A 20,405-nucleotide genomic window follows, 5' to 3' on the forward strand; every position below is an offset into this window, starting at 1 on the left:
CACTGAGTAGAATTCACACAGGGAAAGCAGGATAAACACTCAATTCTTTTACTCATTGGTGGTGTCCAGGTTATTGCCCAGGTCGCATCTAGTTATGAACGCAGGAGCTCCTGTGTAATCAATAATTTCAGTCATAGTTCTTCCTACTTTTCGACGGTTTCACTGTCCCCTTTACATTGATGTCTTTGGATCTTTGTCCCATCTTAGTTGTTTTTAGACTTAAATGATTTCCTTGATTTCTGAGACTATCCACTACATACATTTGGGGGCGGAGGTGTCCCAGCATGCAATCTACTATTCCCCAAAGCACCGCCCTCCTTTTTATAGAAAGCAACTATCACAAATAAAGATTCTTATACTAAACAATTGATATACCAAGCAAAAGCTTTTGCTTTTTCAGTAAGTACATTTTTCTTACTATAAAAGAAACATTTTGAAAAAGGTCATGAACTTAACTATTTCTAACCCAACTTTAGTATTGTATGGATTTTACTTACTCTGAAAAGAACTCTCATTCCTAACAGTTCTCTGCATATAACATATAGCGTTAGAAAGCAATGGCGTCTGTATGTCTACGAGCCATAAGAATAAAGCTAAAGACCTTTTTGTAGCTCTGCTCTTCCAGGGAGCATATTCTATGGAGTAGGTAAGACGAAAATATCATTTTTTAAAGTCATTCGTTATTTGCTTGGTATGGTTACAACACAGCAACTTAATATATAGTTACATCATTTGCTTCCATGAGTTTTCAAATTTTAGGAATTAGATTTTTCTTTTGTATTTAAAATTATTTAGAATATATAAAATGCATACATGATTCGAAAGCCAAATCTGCATAGCCAAGGATTATGAAATAGTTACGTCTCCTCGCTGATCTCTGTTTCTTCCTGTTCAGAATACATGCCAAAAAACATTCATAGTCTTATCTACTTCACAAAAAAATGTGTTATATTACTCTGTACTCTGTATTTTTAATTCGATGCATACCCTGAAAGATATATAGAGGTGAGCCTCATTTTTCCCCGTTGTGTCTCAAGATGCAACTTAGTTTAATTAGTCCCCGCTTGGAGGTCGTTTGGATTATTTTCTATTAAAATCGACACAGCAATGAACAACCTTTTGCCTTAGTCACTTTGCATTTTGGAATAGGTTCCTAGAAGTGATATTTCTGGGTCATAATGCAAATGTATATATACTATACTGTGAATATCTAATTGCTGTGTGCTGCTTGGCATTCTCAGTGGCAGTAGATATCCTTACTCCTCACAGCCTGTCACTTGAAATTTAGACATCTCTTTAGCTATAAAGATTTGAGGAAATTATATATATACATATATAAACAAATATCATTTTAACCTTCTAAAACTGATTATCCCTAGATACAATGCAACCTTGTATTGTATTAACTGTTAAGTATAAAGGGAAGAGCTGGTTATTTTAAAGTAAATGGGGACAGAAGTCCCATGAAAACTTGGCTAACAGACCAAGACTATTGGAGAAGAATGCACTTGGCTTCTGTGGAGAAATTAAAGCACATGCTGTGAATAGTTATTAAAGCAAATGAGTAAGAAGTTACTCTTAAGGTGCCATGATCCTGAAGAAACAGCCTCAGGTGCACAACAGATCACATTCAGTCAGTCAGTCAGTCTCTCTCTCTCTCTCTCTCTCTCTCTCTCTCTCTCTCTCTCTGGATTTTCCTGACTTCTTCCTCCTTGGATAAGCCAGAGAGCTTGGGCCTTGGAACTCTTTAGAATGGTAAAATATTTCACCTTTTACACTTATTTTTCACATTGTAGCATACTTGGATTTTATTGCTGTGAATTTCTCTTACATAGAACCTCTCTTGTGGGGAGACGGTTTTTAAACATTTCACCTTTAATAAAATATGGTAAGTTTTATCTACACTGATACACACACACACACACACACACACACACACACACACACACACACACACGTGTCTCATTATGGAGCCCTGGCTAACCTAGAACTGGCTATGTAGACAAGGCTGCCCTTGAACCTAGAGATCCTTCTGTCTCTGCCTCCTGAGTGCTGGTAAACATCACCATTTCTGGCTCAAAAATAAAATCTTTAAATCACCAGAGGTTTGGCATTCAAAGGGAGTCTGCAGGTAAACTTTCTGTGGCTTTAAAGCATCTTGTCTTGCAGTGTGAACAATTTCTCTGTCTTTTTAGTTCGTTTACATGACACGAACTTTATCAACTATGAATTTCGAAAGCTCTAGTGAATTTTAAAAACCATTGCTGAGAGTAAAATGTAGGTAACAAGTCTTCTATTATTTTTACATTACTCATCTCAATGTTACTTTTTTCTCCCCAGTGGACTGAATTTAAGGGTTTGTAATATTTTTTATGATTAACAAGGACTTCAACACTTGTCCCGTCTAATCAGAAAGGGCAAGAAGCTAGACGTGCTTGAGTAGGTAGCACCCGAAGGGCAGAGCAGCCCCCATCTGCAGTCCCAGGACTTGAGAGGTGGATGAGGTCAAGAAGTTCCAGGTCAGTTTGCTACACAGAAAGTCTCAGGCCACCATGGCCTAGAAAAAAAGTTCCATCCAGCACTGAAAGCATTGTCACGTTGACAATTTTATTTTAGCAACGAGGAGAGAGAATTTTTGGTAGCATATTACTTAATGTTGTGGTTAAGGGTATGTATTCAAAAAACCAGACTGTTAGGTCGGGTATGTGGCTCCGAAGTAGAGCACTAGCCTAGCGCTACTGCATGAGGCCTGGCCTCTATCCCTAGATTCCAAAGAAGAGGAGAAAAAAAAAAAAAGATACCAGATTCTCTGGCTTCACAGTCTTGCTTAATGTGACCATAGCAACTTAACAGTTTGGCTGTGTCTCAGTCCCCCCCCCCCCCCAAAATCCAGGGAATACTATTATCTTTAAAAATGCAGCAAAAGGTTAGGTGGGCTAATATGTGAAATGCACTCATGCCAGTGAATTTTCAATCCTGGTGCCAAGAAAGGAGAAGGAGCAAGCGACGTCTTATCCCATTCTCACAGCATCCTTATGCAAAAGGATTTGTCAGAGAAACCCTGGCACTTTGGCCAGGGAGCCGAGGGAAGCTGGGCTCAGACCCACCGATATAGACTTGCGTTCCAGTTCTGCGGGGGCCGTAGCAGAGACATCATCGCCCAGCTAGACGGGCCGCCCTCCCGCGTCCGCGGCCCCCACCGAGGACTTAAGGCGCACAGAAGAAAAGGGATTCCCAACCATCCTGCACCACGGCTGCGATCTCACTGCTGACTCACGACATGGATATTTATTTACATAAGCTTCACTCTGGCTGGGCCGGGGGAAACGCTGCAGAGACCCCGAGTCCGCCTTGATCAGGGGCTAAAGGGATGCCGAAGGGCGGACACATTAGTCCAAGGACAGAAGCTGCCATCCCTTCCCTCGCCTTCTGGTCATCGCCAAGGCCCCGCCCCTTTGGGGGAGGGCCCAGCTGTGCCGTAAAGTAAAGAACACACTTTGCCGCTTATCAGCCCGCCCCTATCTTTACGGCAGGCCGCATTTCATGCCTCCAATATGGCGTCCCCCATGTAGGCACTGGCTGTGGTGTCTACCGTAGGTGGCCAGTGTAGTTCTGAGCAGCCACTAGGGATATGCCAGTCTGCGCTGCAGAAGCAGCAAACTTTACTCCTGGCTACGGCTCTAGAAAGCCACACTTCTCTGAGGGTTTGGAATTACCGTTTCCTTTTAGATTCTAAAAGTTTCTCCTCAGCCCTTGTTTGTTTCTTGTGTCATTTCTGGACACCTTTCTCAGGTCCCTGACCCTCTCAGACTTAAACTATGAGCCTCCGGCAGCTGCTGTTGCGCTTGTCCGGTTATCTCGGGGCTTCTGGTCCCCCAAATCGCCACTGGTGGTACTTCAGATCTCTCGACACCATCTCCTCGGTAGGCTCCTGGCGTGGTCGGTCCTCCAGGTCTCCAGCCCATTGGAACCAGGTGGTGTCAGAGGCAGAGAAGATCGTGGGTTACCCCGCATCCTTCATGAGCCTCCGCTGCCTGCTGAGCGACGAGCTCAGCAACGTCGCTATGCAGGTGCGGAAGCTGGTGGGGACTCAGCACCCACTGCTTACCACTGCCAGGTGAGCGACCCCCTCTCCCACTGACCCTATTCGCCTTTTTTTTTAAAAGTTATTCTGGTTAGGACACTCATGCTAACTCTGGGTCTGGCCAGTTCTTTTATCCGTCCTTTCGTTTGATCTTTGAAGACATTCGTTGGTGTCCCTTTAAAATTCTTCTGCTTGGCTCAGCTTAGTGGATAAATGGTTTTCTTAAAAGAAAAACTCGAATGTGTTTTACAGTTTCGCTTAAATACTAGAGATCCAGATGCTTCATGGTTTGTCAGGATATCAGAGATGTATACTTACTTAGTCACATTCAATAAGTGGTATTTTAAAAATAGAATAGATAGAGCCTGGCAGTGGTGGCACATGCCTTTAATCCTAGCACTTGGGAGGCAAAGGCACAGAGTCTCAGAGTTCGAGGCTAGCCTGGTCTACAGAGCAAGTTAAATTGTTCACGTACAGAAAGATTAAGGCAAGAGAGACAGACAGAATAGACAGCTTTAACAGATATCCAAGTATTGGACTATCCAGGTCGAAGTCAGTATCCTCTGAGGCTTTTAGCACTTTAGCCAGACTAGTGCTAAACATGCCATTAAGGTTTTAAAAAAAAAAAAAAAAAAACCCTCATACCCCATGCTTTGTGGTTTCTTTCAAGCACACAGAAAAGTTACTAGAATAAAAATAGTCCAAAGAGGATTAGGGGAGATGTCTTTGCCAGTAACATACTTGTTGAACAAGTATTACACCCTGATTTTGACCCCTAGCAACCCTGTACAAAGGCTAGCGATTTGTAATCCCAGCACGGAGGTAGAAACTGGAGATACCTGTAGGTTGCTGGACAGTTAGTCCGGCTAAACCAGCAAAATCGGGGTTAAGCAAGAAACTCTGTCTCAAACTCTAACAGTGAAAAAGAAAAAAAAAGTTGAACAAAAAGACGGCAGGTGGGCTTCTGAGTGTCAAAACCATCAGCCCTGGAGAGATGCTGATTAGCATTGCTATGAGATCTGTCACAAAGTTATGGGAGGAATGAAATGCAGGCTTACAGTAGGACATCCTGGTGAAGAAGTAGAAAACTAGGTTTGGTGTGGCTGTAAATCAGCGTGGCCAATCTGGAGAACGGAAATTCCTCATGAGATTAAATTACACATCTCGTCATCATACTCATAAGCATTTATCCTAAAGAAATAAAAAGAATCAGAACCTAAGCAGGCATGTTTATAATGTTGGAAGTCGGCTGTAAATTCGTCAAAGTCTTGACAGCAAAGTGTTGATAATTAAGAGGGTGATATTCAGAATGGGTACTTGGGATGGCCCCAACCTGACCGTCCCAAACGTTGTTTCGTGGTCAATGATTGATGAAATTGTGATACATACATAACCATAAAATCCTGTTTGATGGAGCGGAAGAGATATCTCAGTCGTTAAATTGCCTATTGTGCAAGCTTGAGGGCCTGAGTTTAGATTACAAGTACTAATAAATAAGTTGGGCCCCAAGAAAGAGTGTGTGCAGGGGGATTCTCTCACCCAAGTGTTGGGGCAGGATAGGGAGATGGGCTGTCTCTTTGAGCTCAGAGGTCAGCCAGCCTACAAAATGAATGAGATTAATGAGAGACCTTGTCTCAGACTATAAGGTGGAGCAAGAGCAAGGAAGATACTTTCACCTTTTGCCTCACATGTGTACGCACCTGTCACAACCTGCCTGTGCCCTCCCAGATATGAGCACAGTTTGATTAAACACCTATTGATATCACTGCGTACAACTGAGTGAATCCCAAACGGGTTACACAAAGTGAAGATTTTTTTTTAATTCTTCAAAAAATTTAGGAGTCACCACGTGACTCAGCCACTCTACCTCTAATTATATTTACAAAACAATTGATGGCAGAGTCTCCGATATTTATGTATATATGTTCCTAGAATTGTTTACAGTAGGGCAGAAGGTGTAAGAGGATCATGTGTTCCTCAGTGGGTAAATCTATTAATGAAATGTGTACGCATACGTCGGAATGCTATTCAACCTTAAAAAAAAACCTGGCATGTTACAACAGAGATGAATCTTGAAAATATATGGTAAATGAAATGATCAAGTCATAGAAAACACACCCAGTGTGATTCTGCTAATTCAAACATTCCAAGATTCAGACTCAGAGACAAGGGGTAGAAACTGAAGAGCAGGCAGTGCTAACACTACTGAGCGATAGACACTTGGAAACGTTCAGGCCTTGCGTGGAGTGTATCATCAGTGTGCATTTTAAGGCTTGTTTGCTTGTTTGTTTAAGACAGGGTCCCACTGTAACCCTGACTGGCCTGGGGCTCTCAGTGATCCATTCTCTTGTCTTGCTTTTCTGAGTGCTGCTGGGATTAAAGCCACTATACACAACACAAGTTGTGTATAGCTTACTAACACAAGTTTTTTTTTTAAGAACTCAGTTTTGTGCATTTACATTATGTATAATTCCGTTTACACAATGCGATTTATTATTATATTACTAGTATTTATTTATTTTGTTTAATTTGACACAAGCTGAAGTCATCTGTAGAAAGAATTTCTACCCTTCAGTAAAAATGTGGATGACCAATGAGCTGAAGCAGGAAATAGGAGGTGGGACACTGGCAGGAAGAGAGGATTCTGGGAATAGTTAGAGATAATAGACACGGGGGAGGGATGGGAAAGATGAGCCAAGAGAGATGACAGGGGAGACAGACCAAGGATACAGATATAAACCAGCAGATTTATATAAATTCAGAGAAGCACTGAGGAGACAGGAAGGAAAAAGTGGGCTGGGACTGAAGGAGGGGGTCAAGTGCAAGACATAGAAGACCTTATATGGGTTAAATAAGAGCTCATCAGAGCCAAAGCCTATGGCCTATGCATTTAATAATAAACATTTAATCTCAGAGTAGTCATTCCAGGAACAGGACTAGGTAGGAAAAATGGATATAATATTTGTATTTACAAGGACCCTCAGTTGAAAAAATGCCCCACTAGATTGGCTTGAAGGCAAGACTATGGCATATTTTCTTGACTAATGATTGATGTGGGGTGGTCCAGCCCACTGGAAGTGGGCCAACACCCTGGGCAGGTGCTTCTTGGTTGTGTAAGAAAGAAGGCAGCTGAGCAAACCACTGGGAACAAACCAGTAAGCAGCTGCCTTCCATGGTCTCTGCATAAGCTTCTGCCTCCAGGCTCCTGCCTCGGCTTCCCTCAGTGCGATCATGAGTGGGATACATAAACCATTTCCCCAGTAAGTTGCCTTTGGTTAGTATTCTGTCAAAGCAATAGGAGCAAACTAAGACTAGCAACATTTATATCACTTTTAAATGTGAAAAGCTGTAGAGATAGAGACGAGACGAGTGATTTCTAGTTAGGTAACGGTCGGGGAAGCAGGGAGGAGCAAAGCCTATGAAGAGGAGCGCCATGCTGGTGGAAGTGTGGTCTTGTGAAGACGACTCCATCAATCCAGACAAGGGATAAAACTGCAAAAAAAAAAAAAAAAACAAAAAAACAAAAACAACAACAACAACAACAACAAAAAAAACGAATACAAGCTTGGAAATAGAATAAGGTTGATTTGGGGGTAAGAATTTAGAATTATGCTACACGTCAAATTTTGTCACCATCGAGTGAAGCTGGGTCCAAGGTACGGAGAACTCTGTCCTATTCTTGCAATGTATTGTCTGCAATTATTCCAATGTCTTACAAAAACTTAGAGATACATTGTAGACATTATACATTGTAGAGACTTATACATTGTAGAGATACATTGTAGACGTTTTCATTCCCAGTGGGAGGGTGGGGGCTGAGGGGGTGGGAGATGGGGGTGTGTTTCTACTCCATTGTGATCATTCAGTTCCCGGATAAAAGGCACACAACTTTTATTATTCACAATAAGCCTTAAATTAATAATAAAAAAAACCCATCTTTACATGCCCATTCCATGAGTCTCCATGGTTTTGAAGACCATCTATCTATTCAGAGCATATCTGAACAAGCAAATGTTGCCCGGCTACAGCTACCTATTGTCTGTACAACCCAGGATGTGTAGTTCTGTGATAATACAGACTAGTATCTGAGGACACGGTACCCTTGATTGGATGTCAACCTGCATTATGAATTATCCTAAACAGTTTATAATTGCATCTAATAAAAGGAATGGGATTAAATCTTGGACTGAACCTCTGGACCTGTAAGCCAGCCCCAATTAATTGTTGACCTTATAAGAGTTGCCTTGGTCATGGTGTCTGTTTACAGCAGTAAAACCCTAACCTAAGGCACTATCTAAGAGTAACAAAAGTAATCTTAAATTTTGTATCAATACACAAAGATTCATAAAACCTTAAACTTGTATCAATATATAAAAATCTGTATCAATCAATGTAAGAAAATATAACCTCAATTTTGTATCAAAAAATAAAGATCTCTATCAATGTAAGATTATGGCTATAAAAATGCTTTTGTTTATGAGTAGATTTAAAATTCCTTTAGTACTTGTCTAATTTCTTATGCTATTACTTTTTCCTTTTCAACCCCCTTCCCTTTACCTAAGTGAGAAGGACAGAGAAGAGGGAAGGAAAGATAGAGACCCCCAGAGTCTAAGCTCCCTATTTAGTTTGCTCCCCATCCAAAACTAATTATTTGTAAATTATCCCTTAAGGTGACAACATATCTATAATTTATAAAATAACCAAGACCATCTACCCCAATTTAAGGAATTAGGACAACAGACTTCTTATAATTGCCTTCTGCTGAATTGAGGCAAAGAATTCCTGTTTGGGGGCCCAAAAGGAAATTGGAAAAATGAGTCAAAACAAAGCTATCTGGCATTATTAGTTGCCCAGTCTTTATGTGTTGAGAAAGTTCAGGTCTTAACTGAAGTCCTGACTGGAACAGGCTAAAAGGCTGAATGAACGAGGTAATCGGGGATTAGAAGTTCTGAAGCTGTTTTGGATGCAAGACTCTGGAAACAGCATTAGTTGAGGCAAGATCAGGCAGGCAGCTGGAAAAGTGGGTCATTTCAGCATCCCTGAGGGTGAATCTTGTCAGGGTTGCCCTCTTGGTGTTTCATTCTCTGGTATATAAACCTTACAGCCCAATATTTAGCTCTGTAAAGACATATGTGTGGAATGTGCAATGTGCACAGATTAATTAATTAATTCATCAGTTAAGGATGGATTTTCGTTCTGTGTTTGAGCAGATGAAAGACAGCTGTCTTTATTGTGAGTTAGTTTGATTAATAACCAAATTGTAATAAACCTTCGCTCATGGCATAGGAAAGAATGACGTGATGAATTTTAAGTGCTCTATTGCCAACAAGATTCATTGGCTATTTGTAGCTGAAGTTCTGGCTAGAGACATTTTTGTTCCCATGTAGAGGGATCAGCAAATCTGATCCTTGTTACTTTTGAAGGACTCTAGAGCCCCCCCCCCCCTTTTTTTCTTTTCTTTCCTGTTAACACAAATACAGAGCATCATTCCCAAAATACCATGTCCTTGGTCCAGCAACCTGGAATCATCTAAAGTATAGACTGGTTCAGTTTTGCAGCCTCTTTTTTATCTAGGTCTGCTCTACTATGACTCTCACAGAGAATTCGTAATACAATTATAGCCACCTTCATTTTGACAATAATAATAATTAATTATATGTATATATTTATATTATATTATTAATATATTATAATTATTTAATATATTGTTAATATATTAAATACATTATATTTATATTAAAATATATTAATTGTTTAATAATAATTAAAACAATTATTATTATTTATTAAGATAGAGTTGCTTCAATTGTGGCATGCTAGCCACTGGGCAAGAAATGTCCTAACTATCTGTAGACAGAATGCTATCCAAAATGGACAAATGAACGCAGGGCAGTTTACTGATAAGTGTTGCCTAGATAGGGTAACAAGTCCTTTATAATTCCTGCATCACCTAGGGTCTGTCAGAATTCTGGGTCAGAAGGCTGAAGACAGATGCTCCAACGTTATAAGGAAGATTGGGGACTGTCCAGACAGTAAGATATCTCTGTCATTTCTTTGATTTTTGGAAGCTGCATTCCTATGCTTCCTGAGTACCTAAATAATATTTATCCCTTCTCAAATCTCTGACAGTGTTGAAGACTAGATAGTTATAGCCTCACAATTAAACGTAAGTTGTTTATCATTAAGGAACATGTTCTAGATTTTAAAAAGATGGGTTTTGGATATAATAGAAGTAAAAAAAAAACTAAGACAATTGAGGTGCAGAATTGTAAACTCAGTAAGTTAGGTTAGATGATAAATTACTTTAAATTTGCCAAATAAAATGGACTGGATGTTATAAATGTATTTCATATCTTATAATTTTGATAATTGTTATAATTGTATTCAATTTATATCTGAGAGAAAAGGAGCCTTTTATTGGACTAAAAAGGGGAATTGTTGAGGTTTGGTCTTTTGCTGTGTCTTGTAATGCTAAGTGCTGGCTCCCAAGACCTAATTGTCCCAGAGATCAAGAGCGTCTGCATGTACACACAAGTCATCTATGTGACCTTGCCCCCAAGTTATTTTTGATTGGTGAATAAAGACACTGACAGCCAATAGCTCGGCAGAAGAGACATAGGTAGGTTTTAGGGTTCCTGGGCCTGGGGGTCTGCTGTAGAGCCATGAGGGAGTAAAGAAGGTGAGGAGGAAGAGACAGTCTCCATGTATTAGGAGTCAAGAAAACATGACCCTGTGGGCTGGCCAGTTGGACTTAAGAGGAGCCCAGATAAAACATAGTAAGTAATAACTTGGGGTAATCAATAGGAATAGATTTTAATAGCATAGAATGTAGCTACCTGCCCAGCTCTAGTGATGATTAAGGCTTGTTGTAAATATGAAGGCTGTGTGTGTGTCTTTATCCAGGAACTAAATGGTCAAAGGAGAGGTAGACACCCTTGAGTGGGATTAAAAATTTCTATAATACATCACTTCAAATCATGCCATAGTGAGGACAGGAGAAGACTAGGAGGGAAAGGAAGAGAAGGGGAGTGGGGAAAAGGCTTGGGAAGTCTCTAACTTCTGTGACCCCAGGCAGCTCATTTCATCAGAGAAGTAAGGGGTTACTCAAGGTGATTTCCAATGGTATGGCCAGCTTTAAACTGTCTGGAAAGTACCACTGGACCTGGATTTGGCTTGTAAGAAAGCCCTTCTCAGCAAAAAAAAAAAAAAAAAAAAATTGAATACAGCGATGCAATGAAAATACGGTTCTTTCTCCCCAGTTTAAAAATCTTAAAAGCTCAGAAAACTACATGTTTGCAGACTCATAACCTCACCTTAGTGGATGTGTGACTTTTTAGCTTTTATTCATCCCTGTGAATGTGAATATTCACTCTACTGCAAAAATATTAGTGCTTGAATACAGGATTAGTGTAATTCTTGCCTGAATGTAGAGTTAAAAGCAGTTTTCTGGGGTTGGGGATTCAGCTCAGTGGTAGAGCACTTGCCTAGCAAGCGCAAGGCCCTGGGTTCGGTCCCCAGCTCCGAAAAAAAAAAAAAAAAAAAGCAGTTTTCTAAAGTCAGAAAAGAGTTATGTTCTGAAAGATACTTGTTTCAGGGGTGTGGAGGTTTGAATAAAAATGGCCCCCAGAGGCTCAGATATTTGAATACTTAATCATTAGGGAATGGCACTATTTGAGAAGGATTAGGAGGTGTGGCTTTGTTGGAGGAAGTGTGTCACTGGAAGTGGGCTTGGAGTTTCAAAGCCCATTCTAGATCTAGTCTCTCTGTCTCTCTCTGTCTCTGTCTCTGCCTCCCCCCCCCCCTCACTCACTCACTCACTCACTCACTCTCCCTGCAGATCAGAATGTAGCTCTAAGCTACTGCTCCATTCTCATGCTCCCCAAAATGGTGAAAGTAGATTAAACCTCTGAAATTGTAGCAAGCCCCCTATTAAATGTTTTCTTTTATAAGACTTGCCTTGGTCATGGTAACTCTTTACAGTGGTAGAACAGTGACTAAGACAAGGGGCTTGGATGAGGACCTGTGGACCTGTCCAAGCTGGACAGTGGCCTGTGGGAATGCCCAGATGGATTGTTAGTGTGGGAGAAACTAAATGTAGTGACAGTGAGTTGGTCTCTCCCTTTCTGTCAGCACAGCTGTGTGGTCTCGTTGTTGCCTGTCTAATTCAATTCAGTACCTATTTGTGCATAGTACATATTTTAATTATATTTGCTAATCGTTCACATTTAAGTGTTTTTAGCTTTTGTAAGATTACTTGGTATACTACTATGCTGGTTCGTCTTCATTGTCAATTTGGCACAAGCTGGAGTCACTGGGAGAGTGGGAATCTCAATTGGAGAATTGCCTTGGGCAGATTGGCCAATGAACTGATTGATGATTCATGTGGGAGGGCCCAGCGTACAGGACAACTAGCACCATCAGTCACATGACCTAAATGGGCTGTATACACAAGTTAGCAGAGCCTGGTACGCCTTTAATCCCAGCACTCAGGAGGCAGAGGTGGGCAGATCTCTGAGTCAAAGCCGTCCTGGTCTACATAGTGAGTTCCAGGGCAGCCAGGGCTACATAGTGAGACTCTGACTCAAAAAGTAAACAGACACGAAGAAAAGCAAGCAAGCAAGCAAGCTAGGAGAGAACCAGCCTCCTGCAGCGAGCCAGTGAATCACATTCCTCCATGGTCTCTGCTTCAGTTCCTGCCTCAACTTCCTTTAGCAGTTAACCTGGACGTATAACAGGAACCAAACCCGATTCTTCTCGAGTTGTTTCTGGCCATGGCCTTCATGACAGTGAAAGACGATCACTCTGGACAGATGCTGGAGGTCGAGCGCTTCTGAGATCTTACAGACGGTGTGGTGTGTAGTCGTGTAAAAGATGGCGCAAATGCCTCAAAGTGTCAGTGCAGCTGACTTCCCTGAGTGCTGCGGCCCTGTCTTCTTTCATTGTTCTGGACAGATTGGGCTTTTAGGATTAAACGTTTTTTAGGATTAAAATTTGTTGGGGCTGGGGATTTAGCTCAGTGGTAGACCGCTTACCTAGGAAGCGCAAGGCCCTGGGTTTTGTCCCCAGATCCGAAAAAAAGAACCAAAAAAAAAAATTTTTGTTTAAATGCTTGGTGGTTTGCTTTTGCCTCCAAATGCTCTCTAATAGATTCAGAGAGGTGAGATTGGTTAGTGGCCAATTGTAGTCAATCGTAGGAGGTAAGTATGGCTTTTCTCTTCTCTTAGGGGCGTTGAGCGCTTAGAAGAGACCACGCGTTCCCCTCCAGTTACTTGGCCACCTAGAGAAACTGTCAGGCTTTTTTGTTTGTTTGTTTTTAATGTTGGAGTTCATTAGAGTTCTTTCAGTTTGTTATTAGAAACTTAATTTTAGTTTTCCATGTTTATGAAAGGCCCTTTCTCATTTCAGTTCTGTAATTACTGACTAAAAACCTGTATTTCTTACAAAGAACTTTTTCTTGGATGACTAGGAGAAAATTATAAATTTTAATTCATTCCACAAATATTTGAGGTATTCTGGGCATGGGGTGTAAAACATGAATAGGACACAGTTGTTGCCGGCCGTCCAGGAATTCATGAGAGACAGTGCAGTGAGCAGGAGCTCTGGACTCAGATGGGCTTCACATTCTGGTCCTACAGACCACTGTGATATGTGGTCTTAGGCAGCTACCCCCGCCTTAGCTTCCTCCTCCGTAGGTGACGATGAGTGACCTCAGTCAGTGCTTTCTGAGATTGAGGGAGTTACTGTAGCTCACACAACAGATCTCTAAATGGTAGCCTTTGTCTTTCCTGCTAGAAATGTGTTCTAGCAAGAACAGAGGCCCAGCTTCAGCACGCTTGAGAGAAAGGTAGCAGGTACGAACCAGCATGCTGCACAGGCAGACGAGGAGAAAATGATGACTCTCTGGGGACATGGAAGGTTTCTGAAGGTAAAGTGTCCTCTAAGTTGACTTGTGTTGGACAAGAAGGAAATGACTGAGGCGGGGTAATAGAGACACAAGAACTGCTTGGCAGAGTCTAGGAAAGTCTGCAGTATCCAGGGTCAGCATGGAATGGGATGAAAAAAGAGGCCAGTGTATGTGCTGCAGCCATGATGGAAAGAGTGATGGCAGACTTGTCCCATACTGTCACTAACCAGAAGCTAGCAGAGCACAGACAACTGTTGTTTTTCATGAAATCTCACAGGTTAGATTTTACCACTAAAGACCCGGGAGCCAGACACTGGAGTGAAACCTGCTGTCTCAGAGAGGTAGAGAAAGCACCCAGCTGGCCTTCCTCCTCTGCTTCCAAAAGGAAGTGCTCTTTCCCCACGATGTTTCAAAATCCCTGCAACTGAGTGTCCCTCCCTTCTCCTTCCTGTGTGTCTCTGTGTCTCTCTATCGTCTTCCTGACTCCCTCTTACTCTGTTTTTTCCCTACGTTCATCCCTGTCAGCAGTTGCTTGCTCTACCTCTTGACCTATGGTTGACTTTATTTGATCCTTTTTTAAATAAACAGAAAGCTCTGGCTTAAAGGTGTATGCTAGAGCCAAGCCACACCACAACTAGAAACAGGTTTTTTTTTTTGTTTTGTTTTGTTTTTTTTTTTTTCTGTAAACCAGACAGTCTTGGGCTTCATGTATGATCAAATATCCTGTAACACTGTATTAGATTTTTTATTGCTAAAGACTCTAGTTTGTGTCTTCTCTCAGGGTTTCTATTGCTATTATAAACATCATGACCAAAAGCAATGTGAGGAGGAGGAACGGGTTTATTTCCCCTTACAGGTCACAGTCCGTCGTGAAGGGAACTCGGGGCCTAACTCAGTGCCTCCTGCTGGCTTGCTCTTCCAGCCTGCTCAGCCCACTGCTTGCTTATGGTTTTCGTTTTTAATTTTTTAGAGATAAGGCATCACTGTGTGGCCAGTTTTGAAATCATGGAAACCTTCCCGAAAGGCGTGTCCACCACACCTGGCTCAGCTCGCTTGCTTACTGACTTAGGACCCCCTGCCAGGCATAACACTGTCCACAGTGACCTCTTAACGTAATTATCAGCCAAGACAATGCTCTGGAGACTTGCTACAGGGAATGTGAAGGGAGAGTTCTCTCAGATCGATAGGAAACCATTCAGGCCAGGCTTGTGCACTGCAGACGTAAAGCGGTTTGTTTACCTGTATACTATGCATGAAGACCAATACTGTCTCTAGTTTTTGGCTACTGTTAATGAAAGCATCTGTGAACCAAATAAAGTTGATTTCAGAGATAAAGAAAATGTTGGGGCCAGATTTTGAGGTGACCTAATCTTCTTCCACTGCCAGTAAGAGCTGTATGAGCAGACGAGCCTTTTATAAGCTGGCTTTGGCAGATGTAGGGGTCATGAATTGTCGAAAAGGTAAGAGGGGTGCAGGAAGGCCTGGAGGAAGACTGCTGTAGTCTGTTTCTTTCTTCCTTAGCTGCTGGCTAGGCGTGTCCCCTAATGGTCAGTTCTGTGCTCTCCACAGAGTTGTTAGTCACTCTGGCCCCCTCCTCAACAAGACTTCCAGTTAACTGAGAGACATCAGAAACTGTCAGTGTGGTTTGGCACTGCCTGTCTGTTATGATTGCCATGTTTACAGGTTAAACGGTTCTTAATTTAAAAAAGAAAAGAAGTTCTGGGGTCAGAGGTATTGAATTGAGAAGTCACAGTTATTCTTGAGTATTGACACTGAGATGCTCTTGGGGACTTAAGGATGGGGGTGGGATATGAATGTAGGCAGCACTTGTGAATAAAGAGGGAAGAAAGGCTTTGAAGTGCTTCTGTGAAGTGGGGCTGAGAGAACTGGATTGTAGAGAAGTAGTCTGAAGGAAGCTGGGGACCTGGAACTTGAGGCAGCAGGGTGTTTGCATGGGGAATGTTTGGAGAGCACAGAAAGAAGGGTTTGAGGCATGAAGAGATGCCTAAGGTGTAGCTAGAAGTGGATCACGAACTGCTAAGGAAGGTGGACAGAGCTGGAATTGGAAGTACTCAGCCCAGATAAGATCGAAAGCCACAGGGCTTCTGGTCCCTCAAGGATAGTATATGGAATTTTATCCGCATAGTTTACAAGCAATGGAACGGATTTGTGATTACTTGAGCAAGGAGGAGCCAATTAGGCCTTAGAGCCTCTCACGGGGATGGAGATGTGGCAGGGAAGTCAGGCGGTGATGATGCAGTCTCTGCTGGGCTGCATGCACTGTGTCAAAGCCTTGACTCTGACTGGATTTAATCTTCCCATGAATCCTCCAGCTTTGGAGTGGGAGGCAGTCTGGCCTTTCTTGCACCATAAACTTAATCCAAGTAAGTTCCCTTGCGTGCCAGCAGTGTGTACCATGATGAGCCCTGCATAAATCTTGGCCACCCCTTGGTCAGTTGGGTGACATATAGATATCTAGATTAATAGATATATTTCATAGAGTAGGAGAAAGAGATTTCCTTAAGGAAAAATGAAACACTGTGAGAGAAAAGGCAGCTTGTCCTTTGCCTGAGTTTGCTGTGCCCCACTTTCTTACTGTGCAGATAATTGAGAAGATGCCCCCCATGCTGCCTCTGACGAGGTGGCTTACTCTCAGACAGGACCGCTGAGCGCTGTCTGATCTTGTGATTATATTGCCCTTCCCTCACCACACATGTTTAGACTGGGCGAAACCATAGCTTGACCAACTAACGTTGCGCCCATGTAGACGGAGAACAGAGGAGGGCAAAGCGTTCCCATGAGGCCTTGACACAAGCAGAGACTGTGCCTGCCTTTTCATGTCCCCTTTGTCTTCCCATCAGCATTTAGCTCAGGGCACCCGTGCCTCCCAGCCCAGGGACTGTAGTTCTTGATCTGCCTCGTCACCAGGAGTGACCATGCGATTAGCTTTCAGCGAAATAAAATAAATAAAAATTGTTGGAACACTCCAGAGGAGCTGGGGCTCTCTCCTGCCCCCTGCCTCCCCCTTTCGTCCTGTGGCCATGGACGCTGCCGTGCTAGGCGGGCGATGGAAGAAGTTCTGAATGCAGCGTCTTGGGAGTGGACTATAGAACGCATCCACATAGTTCTGCTGACCTCTCTCCAGCTGCTTTTACATGAAAAAGAAAAAAACCATTTTTTACTGCTTATACTATAGTTTGAATTTTAAGTTACAAACAGTAATGCTGGGTCATAGCAAATATGTACAAGTGGGGATCTTGGGTTACAGCTGCAATGGCCTTGACCTCAGCCAGCGAGGACTTCTTGTTTGGTGGGTTGGTTCTTAGCCTCATCCGTGAAGGTTTAATCATACATGGCCTGGCCCAAAAGTAGCCCAGTTTTCCAACAGGGTGGTTCCCGCTGGGAGCCTGGCCCACGTGATTATGGGCTGTTTTGCCATAGTGTGAGCCCATTGGTTCTGGAGGAGAGACAACACTGTTTAAGAACACAGAAGTCCTCGATGACCAGCTAATCATGGGCTTAGTCATTTGACGTACTGTTGAGTCGGGTGTCATGTAACACACAAGCAAGTTCACAGGTTACTGTGTTAGTATCAGTATAACAAAGAAATCACATATAAACATAGACTAAATGCCTCTTCTCAGGAGTTTGACGGATTGCTAACATCTCTGTTGTGAGGCATCACCCGAGTCTGCCCCTTTTGAGTAAAAGGCTCATCTGGAGGACTTTGTATTTGGAGGATACTTAGCAGTGATGCCACCAAGTTAGCCTCCAACCCTGTCAGAATTGCCACATTGAGAACAGCCATTTGATCTCTTGCAGTGAGGTAGTTTTATGATCACATGGAGCACCGATATCTTCAGGTGCTGTCCCATTCCACAGACTCACCCAAATTCCCCTTCTAAAAGCCACCTTGTCACTGACTGTGCAGACACGTCCCATCTCAGTTGTGATCACTCAGCCAGTCTGCCGGACGTGCCCAACATTGCCATGTACGTCCTCTCCCCAGACTGCTTATTACTAAACAATGAACAACTCACTCACTCACTCCTAACTCCAGAGAAGGCCGGTCCTGTCACCCGATTGACTCTCAGGATGCCTCGGAATGCACTGCTGTTGACTCTAACACAGAGCCCCTGTGTAGGTCTGTCTGTCCAGGGGCCATTTGATTCCTTCCAAGCGTGCTGCTCACAGGGAACCCGGAGTGGTAGGAGCAGAGCGAGCGAGATGAGTGTAGCAGGACACTCAGGAAATCCTTTGCCAGCAATCTGATTTACAACTCAGCTGTGCTTTGAGGATCCATTTGGGCCTGCTAGGATTTCGAATTAAATGCATCCAGTAATAACTAATGATGAGCGGCTTGACCGTATGGTCACTTAATGTTCTAGTCAGTTTTCACTGCAGCCCGCAGCAAGCCAAGAGCCGCTTCTCAAAAGGAAATCGTTCCTTTAGCTGCTTGCTGAAATGGCTGTTGGCTTTTACAAAACCTTAGAGGTGGGGCTGTTTTTATTGAGGGTTTTACATGGGTGCATGCGACCTCAGTTTATATCAAAACATTTAAAATTGTCTGCCCAGTAAGAATGTGAGGGGAGGGGATTGTACATGCACAGGGTGCCCCACCCAGAGCCTGTCAGCCTTTTCTTAACAGTTCACTTTCTCGACAAGCGTGTACAGAGGAATACGGTGCTTATCAGCACCTGGATCAACATCTGCTGTGTATCTTTTTTTTTCTTTTTTTTTTTTTTTTTCGGAGCTGGGGACCGAACCCAGGGCCTTGTGCTTGCTAGTCAAGCGCTCTACCACTGAGCTAAATCCCCAACCCCTGCTGTGTATCTTGATACAGTAGTCCTCCCTCTGACCTAGAGCCGCTGCAGTAGTCCTCCCTCTGACCTAGAGCCGCTATAGGGATTCTGACAGTGTACTGGGCTATCTGAGAAGTGGGATAACGGTAGGGTTTCAGGATGGCTCCTGTGAGAGGATTGACTTGGCTCAGCCCTCTACATCCCGCCCACTTACATATCCCTTCCAGTCCAGCCGATGGACCTGCACTGCTAATGTTGTCATACGTGTATACAGTATATCCTGATCATATTCACCCCTGCTTCTCCCCACTTTCCCCATTTATTTATGTATATGTGTGGACATGCATATGCCATAGTATGTGTATAGAGCTCAGAGGACTCTTGACTTGTGAGAGTCAACTTTCTCCTTCCACCGTTTGCACCCAGGCATTGAGCTCAAGTCCTCAGACTTGGTGGTCAGTGCCTGGATCCACTGAGCCATTTAGATTGCCCTGTGCTAATAACTTTAAAAAGAAAAAACTTATTTTTACTTTATGTCTTTGTTTTATATGCATGTATGTGTGTAACATGTATGTGTGCAACATGTATGTGTGCATGCTGGTGACCGCACAGGACAGAAAAGGGTGTTGGATCTGAGAAGCAGTTCCTGACAGCAGTGAGCTGCCATGCGGGAACTAGTCCCTGAACCCGGGCCCTTTGCAAGAGGAGTAAGTGCTTTTATCTACTGAGTCATCTCTCTAGTCCTGTGCTAATAACTTTTACAGGCCAGTGGATTATTAAGTGGGGGGCGGGGGGAGGTCTCTGCAGGGAAAGGAACCCGGAAGAGGTAAGAATGAAAACTCGGTTCAGATTGACTTTGTTGACCTGGATCAAACCTTCTAGAGACTGATCCCAGACTGTTTATTGCCAGCATATTTAAACCCAGTAAAATGTGGGGAAATGTTTTCTGAGGTAATACAATCCCTGGGGCACAAGAAAGCATAATTCAATTGAAACTCAACTCAGGGTACATGTCATTTCTTTAGGAAGAAGGGTTCAGGAGATAGGCCACCTGTATTAGCTTGAGGGCCTCAGGAAGGATGTGCCCTGGTCTTGGTCACACCAACAGTGAAGAGATCATTGGCCACCTCCCATCCTAGTTGTGGAAGCTGGGGTGACCCCCCAGCTGTATGTGTAATGTACAGGTCCTTTAGACTACTAGGTACTGCCAGCCCTGGTGGTGGGAGCTTGGGGAGCCCTGGCTGTAAGTGTCATTTAGACCGTTAGCACCACCAGTCCTGATCAAAGGCCCTCGATATGGCTTGGCCTGGCAGATACACAGATCACCAGGCTATTACTCACCTCCACTTCCCAGCTGTTTGGAAGAAGAATGGGTTTATGTCCGTTCCTTTGAGAGGACAGCCCTGTGTGCTTAATGTTCCTGGTTTCTGTGGAGATCTGTGACTGCAAGGACTTTTGGGCTCTGCTCCCAACAGATTATTATTTTTGTTTACTTTTTTTTTTTTTGGTCGTTATGATTTATTTGGGGAAGGCACGTGGCATATATGTATAGTACACAGTCTCTTCTTCATCTAAGGAACTTCTTTAGGGGTCTTGGATGTGAGTGAGAGTTTTG

The 20,405-nt window shown here is 43.0% G+C and overlaps 1 protein-coding gene across 5 annotated transcripts in view; it reads left to right on the forward strand.

The window, feature by feature from the left end:
• Window positions 1-3,517: 3,517 nt before the first annotated feature.
• Window positions 3,518-20,405, forward strand: part of Pdss2 (decaprenyl diphosphate synthase subunit 2) — a 229,059-nt gene continuing 212,171 nt past the window's right edge. Inside the window, exon 1 of one of the 5 annotated variants that reach the window (XM_063279333.1) lies at window positions 3,518-4,117. In XM_063279333.1, the coding sequence (XP_063135403.1) occupies window positions 3,819-4,117 (299 nt within the window). In that variant the 5' untranslated portion in view covers window positions 3,518-3,818. The remainder of the gene's footprint in view (window positions 4,118-20,405) is intronic. The other 4 variants (XM_063279331.1, XM_063279332.1, XM_039098909.2 and 1 more) reach the window with 4 other exon arrangements.

The sequence above is a fragment of the Rattus norvegicus genome, chromosome 20, assembly GCF_036323735.1.
Source record: "Rattus norvegicus strain BN/NHsdMcwi chromosome 20, GRCr8, whole genome shotgun sequence".
Classification (NCBI taxonomy): Eukaryota; Metazoa; Chordata; class Mammalia; order Rodentia; family Muridae; genus Rattus; species Rattus norvegicus.